Source organism: Xiphophorus hellerii, chromosome 7 (genome assembly GCF_003331165.1).
Source record: "Xiphophorus hellerii strain 12219 chromosome 7, Xiphophorus_hellerii-4.1, whole genome shotgun sequence".
Taxonomy (NCBI): Eukaryota; Metazoa; Chordata; class Actinopteri; order Cyprinodontiformes; family Poeciliidae; genus Xiphophorus; species Xiphophorus hellerii.
In genome coordinates this window covers 12,128,937-12,149,489 of record NC_045678.1, presented here as the reverse complement: position 1 = coordinate 12,149,489, position 20,553 = coordinate 12,128,937, and the positions used below count along the sequence as shown (strand labels likewise).

Below are 20,553 nucleotides of genomic sequence, written 5' to 3'. Positions count from 1 at the left end.
GAACTTTTTAAAACATCAGTTTCATAGGTATTATAATACCAAATCAGAATTGCAAAAATAGACAAAAATAAATAATAGTTCTATATGAAATAAGGAATTTTTTTTTTTCTTTTAGACAATAGGATATTGAATGAAATTTAAAAAAAACAGTAATTTTTTTCCCATGGTGCCTTTTCTTTTTTGCACACATACAGACCTGGAAAATGTTAAAAAAAAAACCTACTCCATGCTTTCCACTGTGTAGGAATGTATGAGTTAATGTTGGTCTGTAAAATATTGATTTGTAATGTGAAATATATATATATATATATACAGTATACTGTATATATATATATATATACAGGGGTTGGACAATGAAACTGAAACACCTGGTTTGTATATATATATAGTATATATATATGATAAAATCTCAATATTTAACATGTGAATATAGGTCAGGAGGATTAATGTCTCATTTTTTAAGTTGGTTATCTTATACATCATGTTGTTTGGACCGACTCCACGGGAAACCTCTATTCAAAGTCTAAGGCTAAGTTAATGATTGCCTTCTTGGTCTTTATCTCCAACAGTTGGAAACCCTCTCTGTGGAAAACTTCTCACATTTTAGCCAACCCAAGAAAATCTCCTGGATGTGTGAAACAAACACTTGGAAGCTACAAGGAACAAACGGCTAGACAGCAAGTTTATTTTGGTTAGAATCAGAAACACAGACGACGTCCTCAGGGTGAGATAGGAAACCACGGTCTGTTGACTGAAATTATGGCAAACCGGTGAGGTTTGTGGAGTCAGGGAGGAAGGAATGGTGTCGTACATTGTTCAGTGGGTAAAATATATGAAAGAAACAGTTGTTTTTGACAGCAAAGAGCAGCACTGACCATTCCTAATGGCAAACTCCAACAGTAGGGAGACGACAAATTTACCCCCGTGTGAAGATTCTCCAGTTGCTCCGTTTGTTCAGAAAAATCTATTCGCAGTTGAAATAAAAAACAAAAAACAAAAGGCACAATGATTTCTCAACTCATTATTGTCTTTAATATGCACAAGAGTTGAAAGCATCAATGAGCCACCTTAAAGAGAAGAGTTCAATCTAAAATTTATAAAAAGATACAAACAATCAGAGGCCAAAACGCTGTCTGTTGCTTCTTTTTCTCCTATTATTTCACTTAAAACAGCTTTTTATTAGCAAGTAAAAATCTTGCAAACATAAGCTTGCATCCAATTTGGATACAAGACAACAAAATTGTAAATCTTTAAAGTGGCTCGGTCTAGTCTGCTAGTTCATGACTGTACACCCTCTCAATAGTTTTGTTCAGTAATATTAGCTAATCCCAAAAAAAAGGAAAAAAAAAAAGTCCTGGCTGCTTTTAACAGCCCTACCAGATATTTAAAGCCCCCCACTGTGATCCAGTCGCTGCTCCGTACGCCCACCCCAATAATCTGAAAAGTTAGCAGCCAACCAGCGGATTCATCTACAAGACTGAGGTTCGGGGTCCGACTTAAATTTAGTCGCCTCGGCCCCGGATCTAAACACCAACTGGAACGTGGGACGGTACATTTTCAAAACAGCCGTCACCGCAATAAGAGGTGAAAACAAGACAAACCAAAAAACCCGGCCTACTCCAATTTATCAGCATGTCATCACAATACATTTGCAAGTCAAAAGAAAAAAAAAAATAAAATAAAATATTGCTTCCAAAAAAACTAAACAAAAACCCTCCCCAGCCATGTGGGATAGTTATCAACCATCCAATGACCGTCAGCTGCAGCAGCTTTGTACAGGCTTTATGTAAATATATTCATATATTTGTTAGACGGTAAGGAGAGATACACATCACATGTTTTTTTGTTGTTTTTTTCTTTTTTTTTTTTTACAATTATTCAAATCGAGTGATGACATGTGACCTCTTAATCAAAAAGTACTTAAGTACTATAAAGATCAGGACCTGCACTCTGTATGAGGCTAGTCTTCAATGAGCATAGGTCCCTTTCTGCAGGCAGACGTCACCGTGCCTCAATTGTGTGCATAAGACTGGAGGAAAATAAAACTAATAAAAAAAAATAAAAATATTCCACAGATTATACCAGACCAGGCTGAAATGCGAAATTAATATCCGTTCAAAGTGAGAATTTCTTCTTTTTTAAAAAAAAAAAAAAAAAGAAGAAGCTAAAAATAACCTTATGGTTTGATTTCAGTTTGAAGGGTTTTTTTTTTTTTTTCCAAACCCTGCCCCCATATCTGAGTTTTCACATTACAGGGGAGTCCAGAGGAAAACAGTTTGCAGGGAGGGGCAAATGGTACGGCTGATGCGTTCCCTCTTTTTGTAAGTCTCTGTGCCTTCATCGTCCGCCTGGTGACAGAAATTTACATATTTTGACGACCAAAAAAAAAAAAAAAAAAAAAAAAGTTGCTGCTCTTCTGAATCTGTAGAGGGACATTAGCTGTTTGTGTCGAGAGGAAAAAAAAATATGGCATTTTCTTCACATTTGATGAATTCCTTTAAAAGAGTCTAATATTTTGACAGAGGTCACACGAAAAAAAAAAAAACTTTGAAAATTGAGTCAGAAGTCCCGTCAGTCAGTTTGCCACGGATTCCTTTATTGTTTTTACCTTTGAGCCCTTTCACACCTCCACTTCCTGGGTGGGCGGAGCGGAGGGGGTCCGTGGTAATCATGGCTTAGCTCGGGGATTATCTCTTTAAAACGGGTGACAGAGGGGTGTGCCTGTTCATCAGGAAACATTGTGACCAAGGGTGTACAATTGTGTTTCTCTCTGTGTCTGTGTGTGTGTGTGTGTGTGCGTGCAGAGGGTGACGATCCAAGGGAGGGAAAGCACAAAATATAAAACCACAAACCAACAGCAGTATTTCTTCCCCAGATTTGATATGACGGCTTCTAACAGAAGTATGCACACAAATCCCAAGTGTCAGAAAGTGTGTATACATATATGTATTTCTATACATTTATATATAAATGTGAGAGTGTGTGCGCGCGGTTGGATCTGAAAATGTGCTTGTGTTTCTGTCGTGAAGACTTGACATTTGGCAATTTGGATCTTGCCAAGAAGGCTTTTTTTCCCCTCCTTCTGGTTTTACTTTTGAGTGATAGAAGCACTGGCAGCACTGACAGTTCTCCTCATGCAGGTTGCCAGCAGAACAACTAGTATGAAGAGTTGCACTAGAAGGAACTTAAAAAAAAAACAAGACAAAAAAAAGCTCCCCACAGTGCAGAAGTGGCTGTGATTTAAATCCTTTAGTGGCGAGATTGGTGTTTTAAAATCCTTCTGTACCGGGTTGCCAGATTGTTGGGAGAGATGGATGAATGTCTGCGGTAATTACAGGACGCCCCTGCAACTAGTGGAACCAAACATCCTGGCTTTTTAGAAATTGAACTCCTTTGTTTGCATGTTGGATGCAGGGTCAAAGTTGAAGGTTCCTCCTTGAGTGGTTTCAGGGATCAAGCTAGGGTCTTCATCAATCTGAAAACAACAGATATCGCCAAACTGATTTTAGAGCCAACACAAAAAGGAGAAAAACGAAAAAAGGCAAATTGGTGATGGAGAACTTACATCGTCTCCTGAAAAGTACTGATCAATGATCTCAAAGGCTAATTTGTAGATATCTTCATTCTCATGTTGCTGCAAGTTTTCTATTTTCTCCAAACCTTAAAAAGAAGGACGGCAACATTTCAACAGGAGGCCAAGCAAAACATTTATTCTGTTACCAAAACTGAATATGCTTTGTAGAATTCACTTTCACACACTGAAAAGTCAATTACAATTGCTTCTAAGCACAGATAAAAAACTAATACATTTTAGCCAACAAGGTCAGATGCTTTATAAGTCTAAAAAAAATGCTGATTTTTAAAAGTCAGTGTTTATTTTTCATGTGAAGACCTGGCACATTTTTAGATCAGCTTCATTATTTAGTCGATCCAACTAATTTGGGCTTTCCGTATGTCATTTGGTAGCTATTGCAAAGTATTTTCCACCCTGTGGAATGAAGTTTACACTAATAGGCTGTAAACTTCAACAGCAGCTTCCTTACTCAGGTGATCTGCTCATCATTAAATTTGAATCACATCCAAGGCAAAGAACAAAGTCAGAACTGAGCCGCATTATCATAGCAGTTCAGCAAGCTAAGCTGCATGACAACAGCCAGCAGGAGAACGATGCAAGTTTATGAAAGACTTAAGAGTCAAATATAACTAACTCAGTACAACAAAAAATCTTGTTGGGAGAAAATACCAAATCAATCTGATACTGCAATATGGGGAATTAAGCCTGTTGCAAAATGCAATAAATCAATCATGTACTTCTTGCTCTACCTATTTGGCCCTAACAATTATTATGTGAAGGGCAATTTTGTTTACAGAGACTTTATAATCCATTATATTCATGGTTTTGATTGTATTTGGTTTTTAATTCCTTTTTGTTTATTGTTGTTGGTCATTTGTTTTATTTTATTATGGATATTTAAAATATATTCCTGTTCCAGTGTTCAGCGTTCTTTAGAAATGTTTTAGTTTATTGATCTTTGAGAGGATGTATTTGCATTATGATGTGATTATCAATACATTACTTGGAAATGATCTCAATACAACAATATGATTGTTTATCGCAATAGTTTTTAGGACAGTTTATAATCATGACAGGCCTATGTGAAAGAAAAAGCTATATATATATATATATATATATATATATATATAGTTTTATGAACTAATATGTCATGTTTAGTTTTCTACAAGTTTAACCATTTTGTTGTTAAAAATAAAATGTACCCTCCTAAAACAAGTTGCAACCCACATACCTTTGATGACATCACAAAAGACATGAAGGCAGCAGAGCTCAATGACACCTATTTGCATTTTTCTTTTTCCCGTTCATGTTTTACAAATTTCTTCTTCACAAGAGTACATTTGAATTCTGTTCATTAGGTTTTCTAACATGCTCTGATCACATCATCATTGTGCTTCTTGTGATCTCAATCCAAAATCAAACCTTTTTTAAAAATACTTTGCATTTAGCAAAATCCTCTAGTGGAAATCCATATTTATTATTTTACAATTAGCTAAGAATGTCTATTCTTCACATCTCTGTCCTAACAGGGCCATTCCTAATGTTAACCAAAACGAAGTGAATGAACACAGACCTCCACACTCCTCTATGATTTCAGCAATGGTGCTGGCTTCGTCTCCAGCCATGATGAGGATGTTCTTGAGGCCGTCCAGGACAACCTGCACCACCTGAGAGTCCTTCACTGACAGCAGGTTACAGAAGGGAGGGATGACATTCTGCTCCACTAAGAACTCCACCTACACAAACCCATACATACACACCACATTCATACTTTATTGCAACACAGGTACACAGTTACAAGTCTGGAAAACAAGCTTACTCAACGTTCACAGTGATATTTAAAGAACAAAATATTTCCAAGATGCATCCGTCAAATGAGACTTCTTTATGTTCTGGTAAAGATTTACTACTGAGGTCAATACCTTAACAGGTAAATTCACAAATTAAAGCAACTTAAATGTAAGGAAAGTGAATTATGAAAGATTTCTACGTCAAAAGTCAGACTCACCTGGTCTTTCCTCCCACTGATGGTGAGGTTGCTGATAGCCCATGCTGCTTCCTTCTGAGTGCCAAAGTCACCCTGTGGAGAGCCAGTCTGTTAGCAAAAAGTCCTACCACAGCATACGGTTAGGGCAGACATTAAATCTAGGTGATCATTTCATTCTAAGAGCATGTTTCTAAAAAATAAAAAATAAAAACAACAAGCAAAAACATCAGATTAGCGCTGAAACAATATACTTTTCCAAACCGGATTTGTTGCAACCATGAGAAAGAACTAAAGCTTAAATGTCCAGCAGCTCCTCTAATGTGCACAAACCTTGGCCAGTTGGTGGATGATCATAGGAATTAGCCCGGCCTCGATAACTGCCTGGACCTGCTGCTGGTTCCCAGCTGTGATGTTGGACAAGAACCAGACAGCTTCCTGTAAACAAACCAATCACAAATGGTCAAAACTATCCCCCAAAAAACTCACCGCAGAGAAAACGCTTTCAATAATAACCACTCCTGGACTTAAAACCCAACTCCTTTAATCCTTTACATTATTATCAGAGTTTAAATGGCTACATTACTCTCGTTAAATGCTAAGGCTGGGTTTTGATTAGTATATTTTTACACCATCATGACGATGCGTTAACGTTTATAAATGTATATAAGTTTACGGACATTTTTAACAGAACAAAAAGAACCATTTAGTTTGCGATACCTTGTTAATCTTTTCTTTAGGATGGGTGAGCAGATTGGGGAAGTGCGAGAGAACGTCGCAGTTAAGAACCACCTGGGTCTGCTCATCTGTTCCTGTCACAATGTTCCCAACTGCCCTCAGAGCTGCAGTCTGGAGTTTGAAGACAAGAGAACAAAAACAATTTACTTAATTATAGAGACAAACAACATTCAGCTCAGCAGAACAATGTCTTACCTGAACTTTCACCTCCTGATGGCTGAGGAGAGGCACAAGAAATGGAACCACTCCAGAATCAATGACCATCTGGATTTGTTCGTTTCCTCCGTCCGTCAGATAAGACAGAGCCCACACTGTGTCTACGAGTATCTAAACGCAATGAGGTGAACAATGATTGCACAATTTTAAAACACACAAAGTCTAAAACTGGCATGGGTAAAAAAATGTTATTCAGTTCGATGCTTACATTTATATCAGTGTGATATATTAGCACACAGAGAGCAGGCAAAATCTGTGAAAAGGAAAAGGAAAAGTTAGATTTGGGACATAAACAGCTTTGCATGTACCCTTGGTACAGAACTAAAAAAACATCACAACAGAACTGGGTAACCATGCTAGCATGAGGCTGGCAGGTCAGCAAACTAGTCTGCATGAAAATCTGCAGCACAGTGACACAGGTTTATGGAAAACTGTATCTGGGATTTCTTTTCACCAGAAAATCTGATATTGCTACATTTGTTTTCTTTCTATTTTTAAATCAAAAGTAAATCTACACTCCTACAACAAGCTACCATGTGCGCCTCGCTCTGATGACATCACATAAGGCAACTGATAACAGCTGGTCAAGTGCATCCATTTGTTTTTGTCTTGTTGATTTTTTGTATTTTGTTACATCAATTCCTCCCTCAAAGAGTGTCTACTGGGATTCTGTTTCCTAATGCCAGCTGATCACTGCCATCCACAGAGCTGAATTATAGCAGCTTTTTTAACGTGCTTTTTTACAAATGGTGAGAGTGAAATCTTGCTGTGGAAAGCCATACTTCATTTCAGCTGTTTTGTTTTTTTTTACCATCAGTGTACAACAAAAACACAGTAATAAAAAAGGGGGGGTGGGAAGGTACCAAACTTGAATAATCACAGTTTTATACTCCATCCTCCTTCTGTAGTAATTATGAGAACAGAAAATCTCCTGGAAAAGTTGAACACACTAATGGACGAATTGCTCTCCGGGCACACCCACCTCTTGCACCGTCTCCATGGGCGGAGGCGGATCCTTGTTGCGGCAGAGGTTAACGATGACCCAGGTGACATTGCGTAGGAAGGTGATGGGGATAGATGGGTTGATGAAAGAAAGCAGAGGCTTCACTACGCCCAGGGAGATGACATAATCCCTGCACTGTGGACCGTCGCCTGAGCAAGAAGTGACGAACATCTCAGCTCGGGCTGTTGCTTGCTCATGGACACTTGTGTCAGTGGGCCACACTCACCTATGATGTTTCCTAAAGCCCATACGGCCTGTTCACAGACGTTCTGGTGAGGAGAGTGTAGCAGCCGCAGGAACAAGGGCACTGCATCTGGATACGCAAACATCAACAAATCAAAATTCTGCCCGAGGTGACTCCACAGAAAAGCTTGTTTCCCAGAACACTTGAAGCCAAAATAAACATAAATCTACTGTGGCAACCCGGGGCCCCAAACATCCCGTGGAAACTGAAGCGGAGGCGACAACAAAACAACCTTCATAAATAATTTACTGGCCGTGTTCTTAATGATAAAAGCAACGCTTGGGGTACACACACACACACACGCATACACACACACACACCTCCTCTGGGTCAAGGCCTGAGTGTCTGCCTCTGCCTTGTAAACTTTGGCACAGACAAAACACTTTCAAATTATCTTACATGTCTGCAACACCAATAAGCACCATTTAAATTAAATGCTCTACTTGGTTCATTTGCATAAACAAAAAAATCTGAATTTTGGAAATTTCAGTTAATTTGGGACACATTTAAATCAAAATCTGACCAATAATTTTTTAGACTTGAGGTTTTTTTTTTCACACTTAATCTGTTCAAAAAGCAAAGAACGAACAAATTCACATTATAAATAGCATTACTCTCTTCTTGGTAAATATGACGGTCTCACACATGCAGTCCAGACATGAAGCATCAGATTGTATTGCATGTTGGGAAATTTATCGTCATTAGAATTTGATTCTAAACAATATCAATAAGAGAATAACTTCTTGGACTGCAGTAATAAAGAGGTAATAAACCATAAAAGCCATCATTATCTTTATACTTTCAATGTATTTGTTGATGCTTGTTTACTACAATAAACAGTTGATAAATTAAAATGAACTTCATAAATTCTGATGATTAAATGTAGTAATCCATTTTATTTATGTTTTGGTTGTGTATGGTTTTCATTTCTGTTATATTTATAGTTTGAGGTTGTTGTGTTTTATTTTGGATATTTGAAATATGTTTAATTCCATTGTGACGTGTTAATTACAAAATTTCAGTTTATCGGTCTGTGAAAGGATGAACTTGAACTATTAGGCCATTATCAATATGTTACCTGAAAATGATCTCAAAACAACAATGTTATTGTTTATCGCAATAATTTCTGGGACGATTCTTCCAGTAAAATGTTATTGTGGCATTAAGATCCTCTGACAAAGTTGCTCCATCAGCTGTAGGCAGATGCAGTATTTTCAGTGAAAATATGCAGAAAGAGAGGAACTAATGAGTCTCTCATTATGACATTCACCATTATTATCACACTTTGCATGTATTCCTAAAGTGCATTTTCTAACTTCAAGCAAAAGCTTCAGTCGGATTCACCTTCTCTGTCTCACTAGCGAGTCAATTTGTCTATTTTGAAATGCGACCAATTTTCTAAACTTAAAAAAAATAAATAAATAAAAAAAAAATACAAAAATGCTAGCTCCTCAGACTGCAGACAGTAGATAAACACAGACTGACGGGGTAACACCGGGGAAGACAGAATGCCGGGTCAACATACTTGATTTAACCACAGCCTGAGTCTGTGCTGATGTCCCAGAGGCGATGTTGGTCAGAGCCCAAGCTGCCTCGAACTGAAGTGAAGGACTGTGGGATTAAGAGCACATTTAAATCAGTTAATAATAAGCAACACGTTTGCTTATTATTAAAAAAAAATCAACTGGCCCCATTTATAATCGACATTTACCTTGTTAGTAAAATATTAAATGCAAATAGATTTAGAGTTCAGACTCCTTAGCAGAATAAGGTTGAGTTTATGCTAGAGGACTATAATTAATTGTTTTTCAGAAAAACTGATGCAACACAAGAAAATAAATCAACATATTGTGGTCAAGTGATTAATCCATCTGCCACAATAAATAGCTAACTGGCTCCAATAATTATCTGGAATCTCTGAGGGTTTGATTTACTCCTCCTCAGCACAGATGTCAAATAAACAACATCGCTTTGGCATGACGAGCTTTCTGTTAGTTAGTAGTGAGAATTCAGAGACCCAATTTAAAGACCTTTAAATCACTTTTGCTTTATTTTTAAATGGCAATAGATGTCATTTAAGCATACCTTCTTCTCATAACAGTTAAAACTAGATATTCTTTTACGGAGTATTAATGCATTATAAATAGGTTTCACAGTCTAGCTATTGTTTGATTCCACTATAAACTTCTATACCGCTTCTTCCTTAAGGATCTTACAACCAAGCTATTCAATCTGTCCCCTGACTGAGCACAAGGTCCTGGGAATTGGGGAACTCTTAGAGACAGGAATGTCGATATATTTGGCTTGGCCTGAGCTGAGAGAGCCAGCCAGCTGCCCTGCATGCCTCCACACACACTCTCACGTGTGGTCACAGTGGGGAACAACAAGCCCAGTGCACTGTTGCAACAAAAACCTGCTACAGTAGCATCAGATTTTGAAAATGATACAGAAATATGTCTTTTTATTTATTTATTTTTTTTAATAAATGATGTGTTGCATAAAAGATATCTGAACAGACTTACTTGTCATCCCTTTCCAGGCATTTGACTAAAATGGGCAGGATCCCAGACTTTATCAAGTCATCAATAGGAGGGTTTCTATCACTGGAGAGAAGTTTTCTGACAAACCAAAACATCAGGATTATTATTAATAAAAACCCATGTCATTTTGGCATACACTCTTTGGTTTTAGAGCAACTTACCGGGCTGCTTGCACTGCACTGAGCTGTATAACAGCATTGTCACTGGTTGCGTTCTGTGTTTAAAAAGAAGAACAGGATTATATGATATAATATAGAATCAATGACCAGAATCAATGTTGCACAGATTTTGTGCAACATGCAGAATATTTAGGACAGATTTAACAATCATAGGATAAATTTAATTCCTACCTGTAAGATTGCATCAAGTGTAACATTTTGCTGCAAAACGAGAAGAATAGGGTTATTAAAAATCTAGTCCATATTATTTTATATGTGTTGCAACCATCAGTTGCAATAAATCCACATTTTTTCTACCACTGAAAGACTCTCCAACGGGCTGAATAAATGACTGGTTTGCAAAATCTGACATCTTGATATTAGGAGTATAATGCTGTGAGGATATAGTTGCAAAATATTGTGCAGTTCTACTAGAATATTTCAAAATGGAAAATGTTTTACCAATTCTGTCTAGTATGCAGAACTTAAACTGGTCTCTATTCATTTGAAGAGCAAAAACAACTTTGAAACAGAACAATTCGCAAACAAAGTCCATCTTTTTTAAAAACCACAATAAACTGCATTTGTACATTTTTTTTCCTCAAGTTACACAATTTTATGGCTGAAATTTCCGCAAATATGATCTTGTTAATATTTATTTCTTTACACCAATCTCTGGCGTTTCAGACCATAATACTCCACTGGGGTTTTTCTGGCAAAGGGGTAATGATTAAAAAATAAACAAATAAAAGCTAGAAAAGTAGTCTGAAGGACCTCACTCTCATGTAAATGTATAGGAGTAGCAAAGACTTGAGTACCATTTGATTACGTATGAAGAGATTTTTGTGAGCCCAGCAACAACAAAAGCTCCACATAGTAACATAAGGAATAATAATAATTATAAATAATTGGGGACATAATTTGTGTAATTTCCATAGTAATAATGATAGTACATTTTTAAATGAGCCAATCATATGTGAAATTGTATGCAGCTGCAATCACTGCAAGATTAGGGCAGGTGAGATGATATTAAAAATACAAAACATTTGAATATTTCAACCATCTGCCAAAGTAGTTTCTGACCATCAACAATTTTATTTTTATTTGATCTGTCTTTAGTTTCATTAACTAGTTTTGAATATTGTTGTATAATAGTGTTGGACACTTTTAAAGGAAAAAAAAACAAAACACAGTTTGTGTTGAGCTTAACATGCCTAAACCCAGCGTACTGGAAATCTTACACACGTCAACACAGCTGATGTTCATTGCATTTGAAACAAACTGGTAAGACTGGAAGACAAAATTTATTCAAATCTGTTCAGTGACATTTTGTTGGTATAAATTATATTTATACATCAGAACGTGATTAAACAGCAATTGCTTTTTTTATGTAAAAGATAAAGAATTTATCTTTTTCCAGTTGTTTTCACATGTGCTGAATTTTAAACAAAAGATACAGTCTCTAGAATCAAACTCCTCTCATGCGTTTCTTGCCTGGGTCTTCACAGATAAAGAGTGTGTGTCAACATATGGTAGGTTTCTCTAGTCTCACCCAGACCCACACACACACACACACAGGCTGCCGCCTGAGGCTGCAGTGCTGGATCTTAAGTACGTGGGTGTTTACTGCTGCCTGACCCTGGTGTTGTTTTGCCCATCAAGCATGTAATACAGCACAGCTTCAACTATGAAGCACCATTCAATTCAGTTCATTTTTTTCCAACAAGACAAAAACACAGTTATGACTCAAATATTGCAGTTTCACCATCACAATAAATTACAGGCTCCCAGTGAGGCACATTTCTGTGTCAAAACAAACAGGATGTTTCGTGGTGAGAAACTCAACATCATCGCATCATAATCTGAGTTCACACAATCATCATGACTTTGAAAATATCCTCACCACATCAGCACTGGGTTAGAATTTCTTCATAAATGCCTTTAAGCAGATCTGATTACCCTGTTTTCTGAATAATGGCCAGCTCTATACAATGCATTTGATTTTGAGGTGGTAAATGTTTTACAGCATAATTGTTTTTTTCCCAGAACTTCATGGCTTCTTATTATTATTATTTTTAAAGCTATTGAAATATGCGCAAAAGCTGTTTGTTTTATTTTGTCTCCCTATGACCTGTTATCTTAACAACCCGGTCTCTCAGTCCAACATACTCCCACACTTACCCCTTTAAAGTCTGAATCCACATCAGAGTCCTCCAGACTCTCCTCCTGAGGGACATTTCTCTTCTTCAGTAAATGTTCGTCTCGTTTATTCTGACCAAAGGAGAAAACACAGGAGGGCAGCGAGGAGTGTTAATATATTCATGAATGTTTAAACAACCACAAGACACAGTCTAATATCTTAGACTGTGTCTAAAACCCAGATAAATACTTTAACTGCAGCCTCGCTTGAAAGCCAAGTGGTCAGTTTGAAAGAGAAGGTTAAAAAAGCCTGCACAAATTAATCTTTGCTAGACACTGAATCCCGAGTCTAAATCCCAACATGCTGCAACTCTGACAAGCTCACATTCACACAGCATGCGTCTGCAAGGCATGTGAGTCAGTGGTAGGAGGAGATTCCCTTGCCCTACATTCCTGTGCATCATGCTGACGTGCGTCACTGATGACTAATCAGCTAGTGCAGTGCTTCTTGTTGCTCTGATCCGGCTAAAAAGGAATGTGCTAGACTCAGAACCGCTTTAGTACTTCACATAGACAACGTTCAGTACTGTTACTTCAGCCTGTATTCCTGACGGCTGAGTTGCTCCCAGCAAAAGTTTAAACATAACCTAACGGTTGAATCTCTTCAACCGTTAGGTTAAAGGATTCGAATGATGTTTAAATGCTGATCAGAAAACTAAGTGGGAACAAATTTCTGCCAGACATCAGATGTCTTTATTTAAAAAGTTTAATTTTTTTCTAGAAAAAAAAAAGATGAGGATGATCTCATTTACATTTTCTAAAACTAAATACTTTTAGGAAATGTAATCCTGCTTGGGAGTAAGCACTCCACATACTGTAGATCAGCCTTGATACCACAGTAGTTATATGTTTCTTGGGGACAGTTATTGTGGTCGCACAACATTAAGATAAATCAAGAATGGAAGGATAGTGAGAAGAAAATCTGAGAAATAAATTTCTGGATGCCAAAACTTTTGGCCAGAGCAAAAATGCTCTGTTATAAACACAATTATCTTAGCATAAAAGAGCAATGTCAGCAATTACTTTACATTTACAGGATTTTAGGTTATTATTTCTCCTTATATTTGTTCAGACTGGAGCACTTTGATAAATTAAAGGATAAATTAAAGCCTGAAATTTTGGAACAGACATCCTGACAACTAATCTCTGGACCAAGGTGACTTGACATGTTTTATGGAAAACATTACTACATTTTTGTTCTGTTTGGATAGTGTCTAAATGCTGAATAATCTAAATGCTGAATAGTTCAAAAACTAAGAAAAAACAGTAAAATAAACTCTAGATAGCCAGTCATAACATATATATGTGACAACTCTGATAACCAAGGAATTACTAAAGATTACCCAAAAGCTAAAATTTTATAGATGCAGCTCTAGGTTTTTCTTGTTTTAACAGCACAGACTTCCTCACAAATTCTCACCCCAGAAACACTGCAGCTGTGAAAAATCACCCCCATGCATGTGTGTGACACCTCAGAATTGCCAAAGCACAATGGCAAGAAAACCTTTGTTCACTCTGTTCATAAAGTCATTCTTTATATTAATAATAAAAGAAAAACTTGAGATACACAGAAAAAAAATACAGCTGGTGATGATAATCAGTCTATTATAATCTGAATAGGGCCTGATGAGTGACCAGGCGGTCAGAAACTAAAAAAGAAAAATCAGATTTTTTCCGGTGTTTTGTCCCAAGTGCTACCAAACCATGCTAAATACAACACTGTTCGGTGAGGAAGTAGTTACAGCTGGAAGAAGACTCCAAGTTAGTCATTTCTAGTTTTTGACTGAGACGTTGTATTTGGAGTTACAATCGAATACACGCTCCTGGCCCTGTCATGTTAGTGCTTAGGCTCTCAATAAAAAAAAGGCTGCCTTTGCTTATAAAATGTGCTACACATATTTTTTATCTTGAAGTATTCTTCATTACAGAACATAAATGGTGTAAGCTCTACAACTGTATTTAAATATGTAATCAATTTCAGTTTTTGATTGATGCTAGAAAGTGATTTTCAATTATTTTTTATTTTAAAATGCATTTCTGTTACCCAATGCTTTGAATTTCATAAAATATTCAATTAGATTTTAAGCACTGTTAAAAAAAAGTCTTTGTTTTCCTTCTTTTTATGTCTAGTAAAGCACATAAGATTGCCCGGTGTATGAATGAATTTCTTGCTTTAATCTTTTCTTAGAAACAACTAGAGTCTAAAAAAGGGAATAGAAAATTGAAACAAAAGTTTTGAGGGACCAATATCTTAAAATATACCTGCAACTATTTAGTACGCTCATAAATTTAGACAGTAGGGGTACGAATACCTCACACATGTGCCTCATGTTTCTAAAAGATTTCTGTTGATTTAGCAGCACAAAGATCTATTAAACAAATCGTGTAGTCATTTAGATGTAGTATTTACTGATAAAAATAATTTATCACTACTTGTTTAAGTGCTAAATGTGTGCAACTTCTTAAACACAACCTTGTTAATTGTAATTAGTATTTTTTCTACTGTTGTAGATTAAATTTTAATTAGTCTCAGTATGAAAAAAAAGTGTAAACAATGTATGGAAATTATCCTGTATGATAAGAGTCAATAAATCACCCAAAGTTCCTCCAATTATGATCCTGGCCTATACAGAGGCTGTGCTAAACAAATCCTGACAGTGTCAAGAAAATAAAGACAGTATAACTATAACAAAAGCATTGAAAGGCAGCTTATTTATGACGGTGTTAACTTTTGCTGTGAATGTTTTGCAGTCTGTGTACTGTTGCCAGTCTTGGCCAGGATTCTCCTGCATAATAGAGTTTTAATCTCAATGGGGCTTCCGTGGTGAAATAAAGGTTAAATTAAAAAATTAAAATAAAACATCCCTTGTAAAAACAGATTTCTCAGGCAACCGCTTAGAAATGCAACTGACCCAAGATAAGATCACTTTGAAGGGGTAAAAGCTATAACAACTATGAGCCTTCACAGTTGTTATAGCTTTTACCCCTTCAAAGTGAGCCTTCACAGTTGTTAGTCTACAGGCCAGACTAAGCTCCACGAAGACGGAACAAACAAACTCCACAAAATTCTTCACATTAATCTTGTGTTAAAGAACCTCAGCCATTTTTTAAACTGGGGATAGAACTATATGAACAACACTTGAACACTATGAAGAATGCAACACTACATGAAAAAAATCTACCACCTTCTACCTTCGTATGCATCAACTCTTGCACTGAAAACCTGGACCTATTTAATCACAAGCCGAAGGTGGGCTAATGGAGGCAAACAACCAATCAAAATGTACACAGTACCATGTTTACAACCTCATTCAGGGTTTCCCTCAATGTATTATAAGCCTGGTGGGTCACCAGGCTTGACTTGTCCCCCCACCAGGCTCGGCATCTTTTGATTATTTTAAATGAAGTTTTTTATACACCAATAACACTGATATTAAGACAGACTAAGCTAGGTTTATAGTTGATGCATTGAACTGGGCTCAAAGGGGTGCGCATCAATTGCGCCGTCCATGCAACTGCCCATTGGCCTCACACTATTACTTCAAAATTACGGTACCAACTAATGAACCTCCAAATCTTTGTAAATTTTAACATTTTTTTAAACACACAAACACGGTGGGTCGCTGGTTGACTGCCCTGCCACTGCCTGCTTTCATAGAACCAAGAAACAGCCAGCTAAAGCACAGGTTATAGTTAAAAACTGAAACCGCTTTGATGGAAAAATCTTGTTTGGTTCTCAGATTAGTCTAAAATAGTATTAAAATGTTTAGTATATGTCATTTCTCACCTTTCTCAACTCAACCGTCACCTCATTTCGATGTCTTCTCATAGTCTGTAATAGAGGAAAATTGGGAATTAGAAGCTATTTTATTAACAAACATTAACTGCAAAGGTAAAATACACACTGGAAGGTTTACACACTTTTCAAAGTATTACAGTACATTGGTTATAATCAAAATATATAAGCAAAAGAAAAGTTAAACCATTTTCTTCTCATTAGATGACAGAAACATTTCAATGTTCAGGGACAGAATCATGTCAGACAAAAACATGGAAGGCAAGACATCTGTAAATCAACCGAAACCCAACCCAACTGATGAAAGACAGTTTAAGGGTTCAGCTAATTGCTGCATTTGTATGTCTGCTTGGGTTCCAGATCATCCATTGGAGTTGGAAATGGTCTATGATCTTGTGACTGTTTAAAAAGGTTCGTGTTGCCTTCCTAAATAGACTCTTACGTAATTTGGGCCAGTCGAAACTCAGGAGGCAGGGGATAAGAGAGGCATATCCCAACCACTGCAAACCAATGGCAATGCTAGTACATGGACCCAAATCAGAAATTATTACTGTACAGTGAGCATGTAATGGTCTAATCTGAACATTAACTAGTACAAATAATTTGTAAACTTAAATGTATTAATATCTAAATATGTGAAGTGTATAACTATTTGCTCACATTTCTACTGCTGGTATTACAATAAACTCACAACAAGAACTGTATTTTAAATATATTGGGAAAATAAGTCATGGCTTTCACAGTATGTTTGGCGTTACTCTTGCAATTAAATAAAGTTGCCTGAGATGACACCAAATCTATGACAGACCAAAATAAACCCTTTTCCTATGCTGTAGCCCGAGTCATCCATGTTCAAAAACTCAATTTCATGCTAAGATTCTAAGAAGGCCTGGGTCAGACATCCCAGATGCCTTGAATAGCATCAGGAATGCACTTGGCAGAGACTACATCATGGTAGCCACGTGCTTCTCAACCAGACTCCTGGTTTCAAAACAACTACCAACATAAGAAGTTGAGCTGTGTTTTGGAAAGTTTACAGTGAAACTCAAATCGCCACCACAGTAGATTTTGAAAACCATTTTCAGACATACCTTTGTTTGGGGATTATCTCAGGATTAACATTAAACCAGAATGACCAAGCACAAGCATGTTTTTGTTTGGCAAGCCCATGACTGATAGATATGCCGTCTGAAAAATTGCTTAAATATCATGCATAAGTAGAATAAGTCTAAATATTTGCAATTCTTTATCCCAGATTTAAAAAGCTTTCACACATTTCAAGGAGTATTTCGCCCCAAAGAAAATTTAACACCGACTATAAAGAATTTGGATGCTGAATAAGATTTAGAGCTGTAGGATCTCAAAATGTTTTTATTTAAAGCCGACAGAAGAAAATAAAAAGCCTGTTCTGCTTCGTGTCACATTAGCAAACACTGTTGACAGCACTGCACTCAAGTTCCACTCTAGTACACTTCCATGTGTTTCATTATTGCCAAATAATAATAAAAAAAAATCTATTCAGTTTTCTCGAATGAGGCTACATTGTTTCTCTGCAGAGATACAGAATACAACTCAATACATCTGAAGCAGAACTTTGATACAAAACAAAAGAATAAATAGGGCAAATCAAGAAAAATACTAGTAACGGACTTGATGTTTGTTACCATTATGAACTGCAAAGTTCCAAGTCGTAATTACAACAAAAAGAAAGTGTGAACTGAAGTCAGAAGTTTGACTGGGAAAGTCAGAGGTGTGCAAGCAGGCATGAGTTCAGCATCCAATATGGCTGCCACACATATGAAACTGTGCAAGTTGCAGATGTAAACTATACTTTATGAATATTATCTCAAACCAAAGGCTCCCATAGGATTGTACTATCAGAATTTGTCAACACGTTCTCTTTGTAGTCAAACACATAAAATGTAAGAAATGACATTATCAGCTTGTATTGCTAGTAGTAGTGAACTCCACAGCAATTAGCAAATCCCACTGGTTTCCCACAAGTTTGAACAAGTTCATTCCAAGATCTGAGCTTCAACTTCCAAGACAAATCAAATGCACCCATACTCAAAAGCATCTTGATGAGTTGCTTTAGGCCTTATGTGATGTTACTAGACGAATCTGTACTTGGAAGTATGCTTTAGGAAGGCTAGACTTTTACATTGAGTAATAACCATTTGAAACAAAAACAACTAGAAAAATAAGTCTGTTTTTCGTATTTATGTAGGTCAGTGGTTGTCAATGCTGATCCTCGGGGGCTACTGTCCTCCATGTTTTAGAAGTGTCTCTGCTCATACACACCTGATTAGAAATGGTACTGCAGAAATCTGCTAGTCAACTAGCTCTAGGCCTTGAGAACCAGCAAAGGTGACAAACTAACCAAGTATGGCCAATTCAACAGAAAAACCTGTTTAGTAGTTTAAAATCACAGGTTGTATTTGTCTGAATGGCTTATGGCATATTCACCGAATAAAGTCACTCATTTAAATTTAGACATGCCGGCTAAATTATGCGTTTGCTAATGCAGATTTGCAAACAGGGTACAAGCCAAAAGCTCGTTGTTTTCAAAAATAGGTGGCTCAAAGTGCACTTACTGTACTTCTGTAATCTGCATGTTTGGCGCATTATCGTTCAAGCATGTAATATTTCAATGCTGGCTTCCACCAACACTGCTAGCTTAAGTTAATATCGTCTGTGTTGCTTATTCGCTCAAAAGTAAAGCTCCCTTAAGAACTAGCAGCTGTTTTTACCTATATGGAAAACTGTAAGGTCAAAATATCGTTCTCATTCAGCTAAGCGTTTGGTGACTTAGCTTGGTTTAGCTGCCTCACGACATTAGCTAGCTACCAAGAAGGGGTGGGTATGGTGACTGTGGGCAAGTCGTGTAAATTACTATAAAATATTATTTCCTAGATAATAACGTTGTGGTGTGACCTTGTGGTCTTTTTCTTAGAGTCAATAAGCGCGATTTGGCTGTAAAACACCAGAAACGACACGGTTGTGAAGCCGGGCAGGCCCAGCCTCGCTTGTGACCCGGTGTCCATCCATCCAGCACAGCAAGCTAACATGACAGCTACACCGCTTGTCCTCAAATCTAACAGCGGACCAACCGCCGCGTAGCTTTCTGCTGAAAAACAGTCGTCGCTAAGGTTCAGTGAATTTGTCGACCGCCATAGCATTCGTATTTACAAGTTCAAATATCTGTATCGTGTTTTAGTAGGACATCTGATGGCGAACTCCTTATGGTAGCTGAAATTAGCTAGCTAGCTAGGTAGATAGGTAGCCGACTGGTAGGCAGGCAGCTTCAGTTGGGGCCAGACTGTCTAACGAGGCCCGCAGACAGGCATTTATTGCGCTGAAACATACTCAGTGAAGATCACTAATACTTGTATTCCCGAGTGAACTCACCTCGACATCGCGCCCCTTATTTTTAAAGCTCTTGATGCGGTGGTTTTCCAAGCCGGCGTTGTCTGCCATGGCTATGTGGGGTGTAGCTCTGACTCCGGCTTACTGTATCTGCTCCGTCAAAGGCACGGCAGCTCCTCTGCTGCTGCTGCTGCTGCTGGTGGTGCTTCCAAAGGAGGGGGAGGTAACAGATCGCAGAGTGAGGGGAGGAGTTCCTCCTGCCCGCTGGGCTGCCCTGGTTTCCACCGTTTCACAAAAGCAGGAGCTACTAAATTCACCTGAAAGCAAGACTGTAGCAGACTTTGAAAGGGAATCCTTCGGATATGTGGACGTAGCCTGCAGGTGCAGCTCACTAAATGAGAATATAATCGAAAAGTTAATTTATTTCAGGAGTTTAATTTAAAAAAGTTAAACATGCATTGAGAGACGAATTTCAGCCACTCTCTTTATTTGAATGACTATGGCTTACAGCTAACAAGAATCGCTAAGAAAATTACATACCAAGGACAAATTAAAAACGTGAAATAGAAATTTTATTTCCATGTTGTGATCCTCGCGATCCTGACGAAGATGGCTGACTCATCGGTTTTAATTAAACTCAGTTCAGTTCAAAGATACTTCAGTTATCCCCAAGGAAAAGTAAATGTAGTACCTCATCTCATCCAAGTATTTTCAAAGAGTTTGTTAGTGATGAAG

General features: G+C 37.3%; 1 protein-coding gene across 2 annotated transcripts; it reads right to left on the bottom strand.

Annotated features, from left to right (window-relative positions):
* Positions 1–665: 665 nt before the first annotated feature.
* kpna3 (karyopherin alpha 3 (importin alpha 4)) lies at positions 666–20,038 on the bottom strand. Of its 2 annotated transcripts, XM_032568316.1 has the most exons (17): positions 19,861–20,027; positions 16,444–16,488; positions 12,639–12,728; positions 10,650–10,679; positions 10,461–10,513; positions 10,282–10,377; positions 9,285–9,370; positions 7,742–7,828; positions 7,495–7,664; positions 6,721–6,765; positions 6,492–6,623; positions 6,279–6,407; positions 5,892–5,996; positions 5,583–5,654; positions 5,148–5,310; positions 3,566–3,660; positions 666–3,475 (listed from the first exon to the last, which is right to left on the bottom strand). In XM_032568316.1, the coding sequence occupies exons 1-17, from the start codon at positions 19,927–19,929 to the stop codon at positions 3,377–3,379; spliced, it is 1,566 nt and encodes a 521-aa protein (XP_032424207.1). In that variant the 5' UTR covers positions 19,930–20,027; the 3' UTR covers positions 666–3,376. The 2 variants fall into 2 exon arrangements, 1 of the variants encoding a protein (XP_032424207.1); XR_004339981.1 differs by lacking the exon at positions 666–3,475 and having other exon boundaries at positions 5,148–5,344; positions 19,861–20,038.
* Between the last annotated feature and the right edge of the window lie 515 nt (positions 20,039–20,553).

Coding starts and splice junctions, on each gene's coding strand:
- kpna3 (XM_032568316.1), bottom strand. CDS start 19,929: ATGGCAGACAACGCCGGCTTGGAAAACCACCGCATCAAGAGCTTTAAA. Junction 5,655..5,891: donor TCATCCACCAACTGGCCAAG/GTTTGTGCACAT, acceptor GGCTCTCCACAG/GGTGACTTTGGCACTCAGAA. Junction 3,476..3,565: donor AGTACTTTTCAGGAGACGAT/GTAAGTTCTCCA, acceptor TGTTGTTTTCAG/ATTGATGAAGACCCTAGCTT.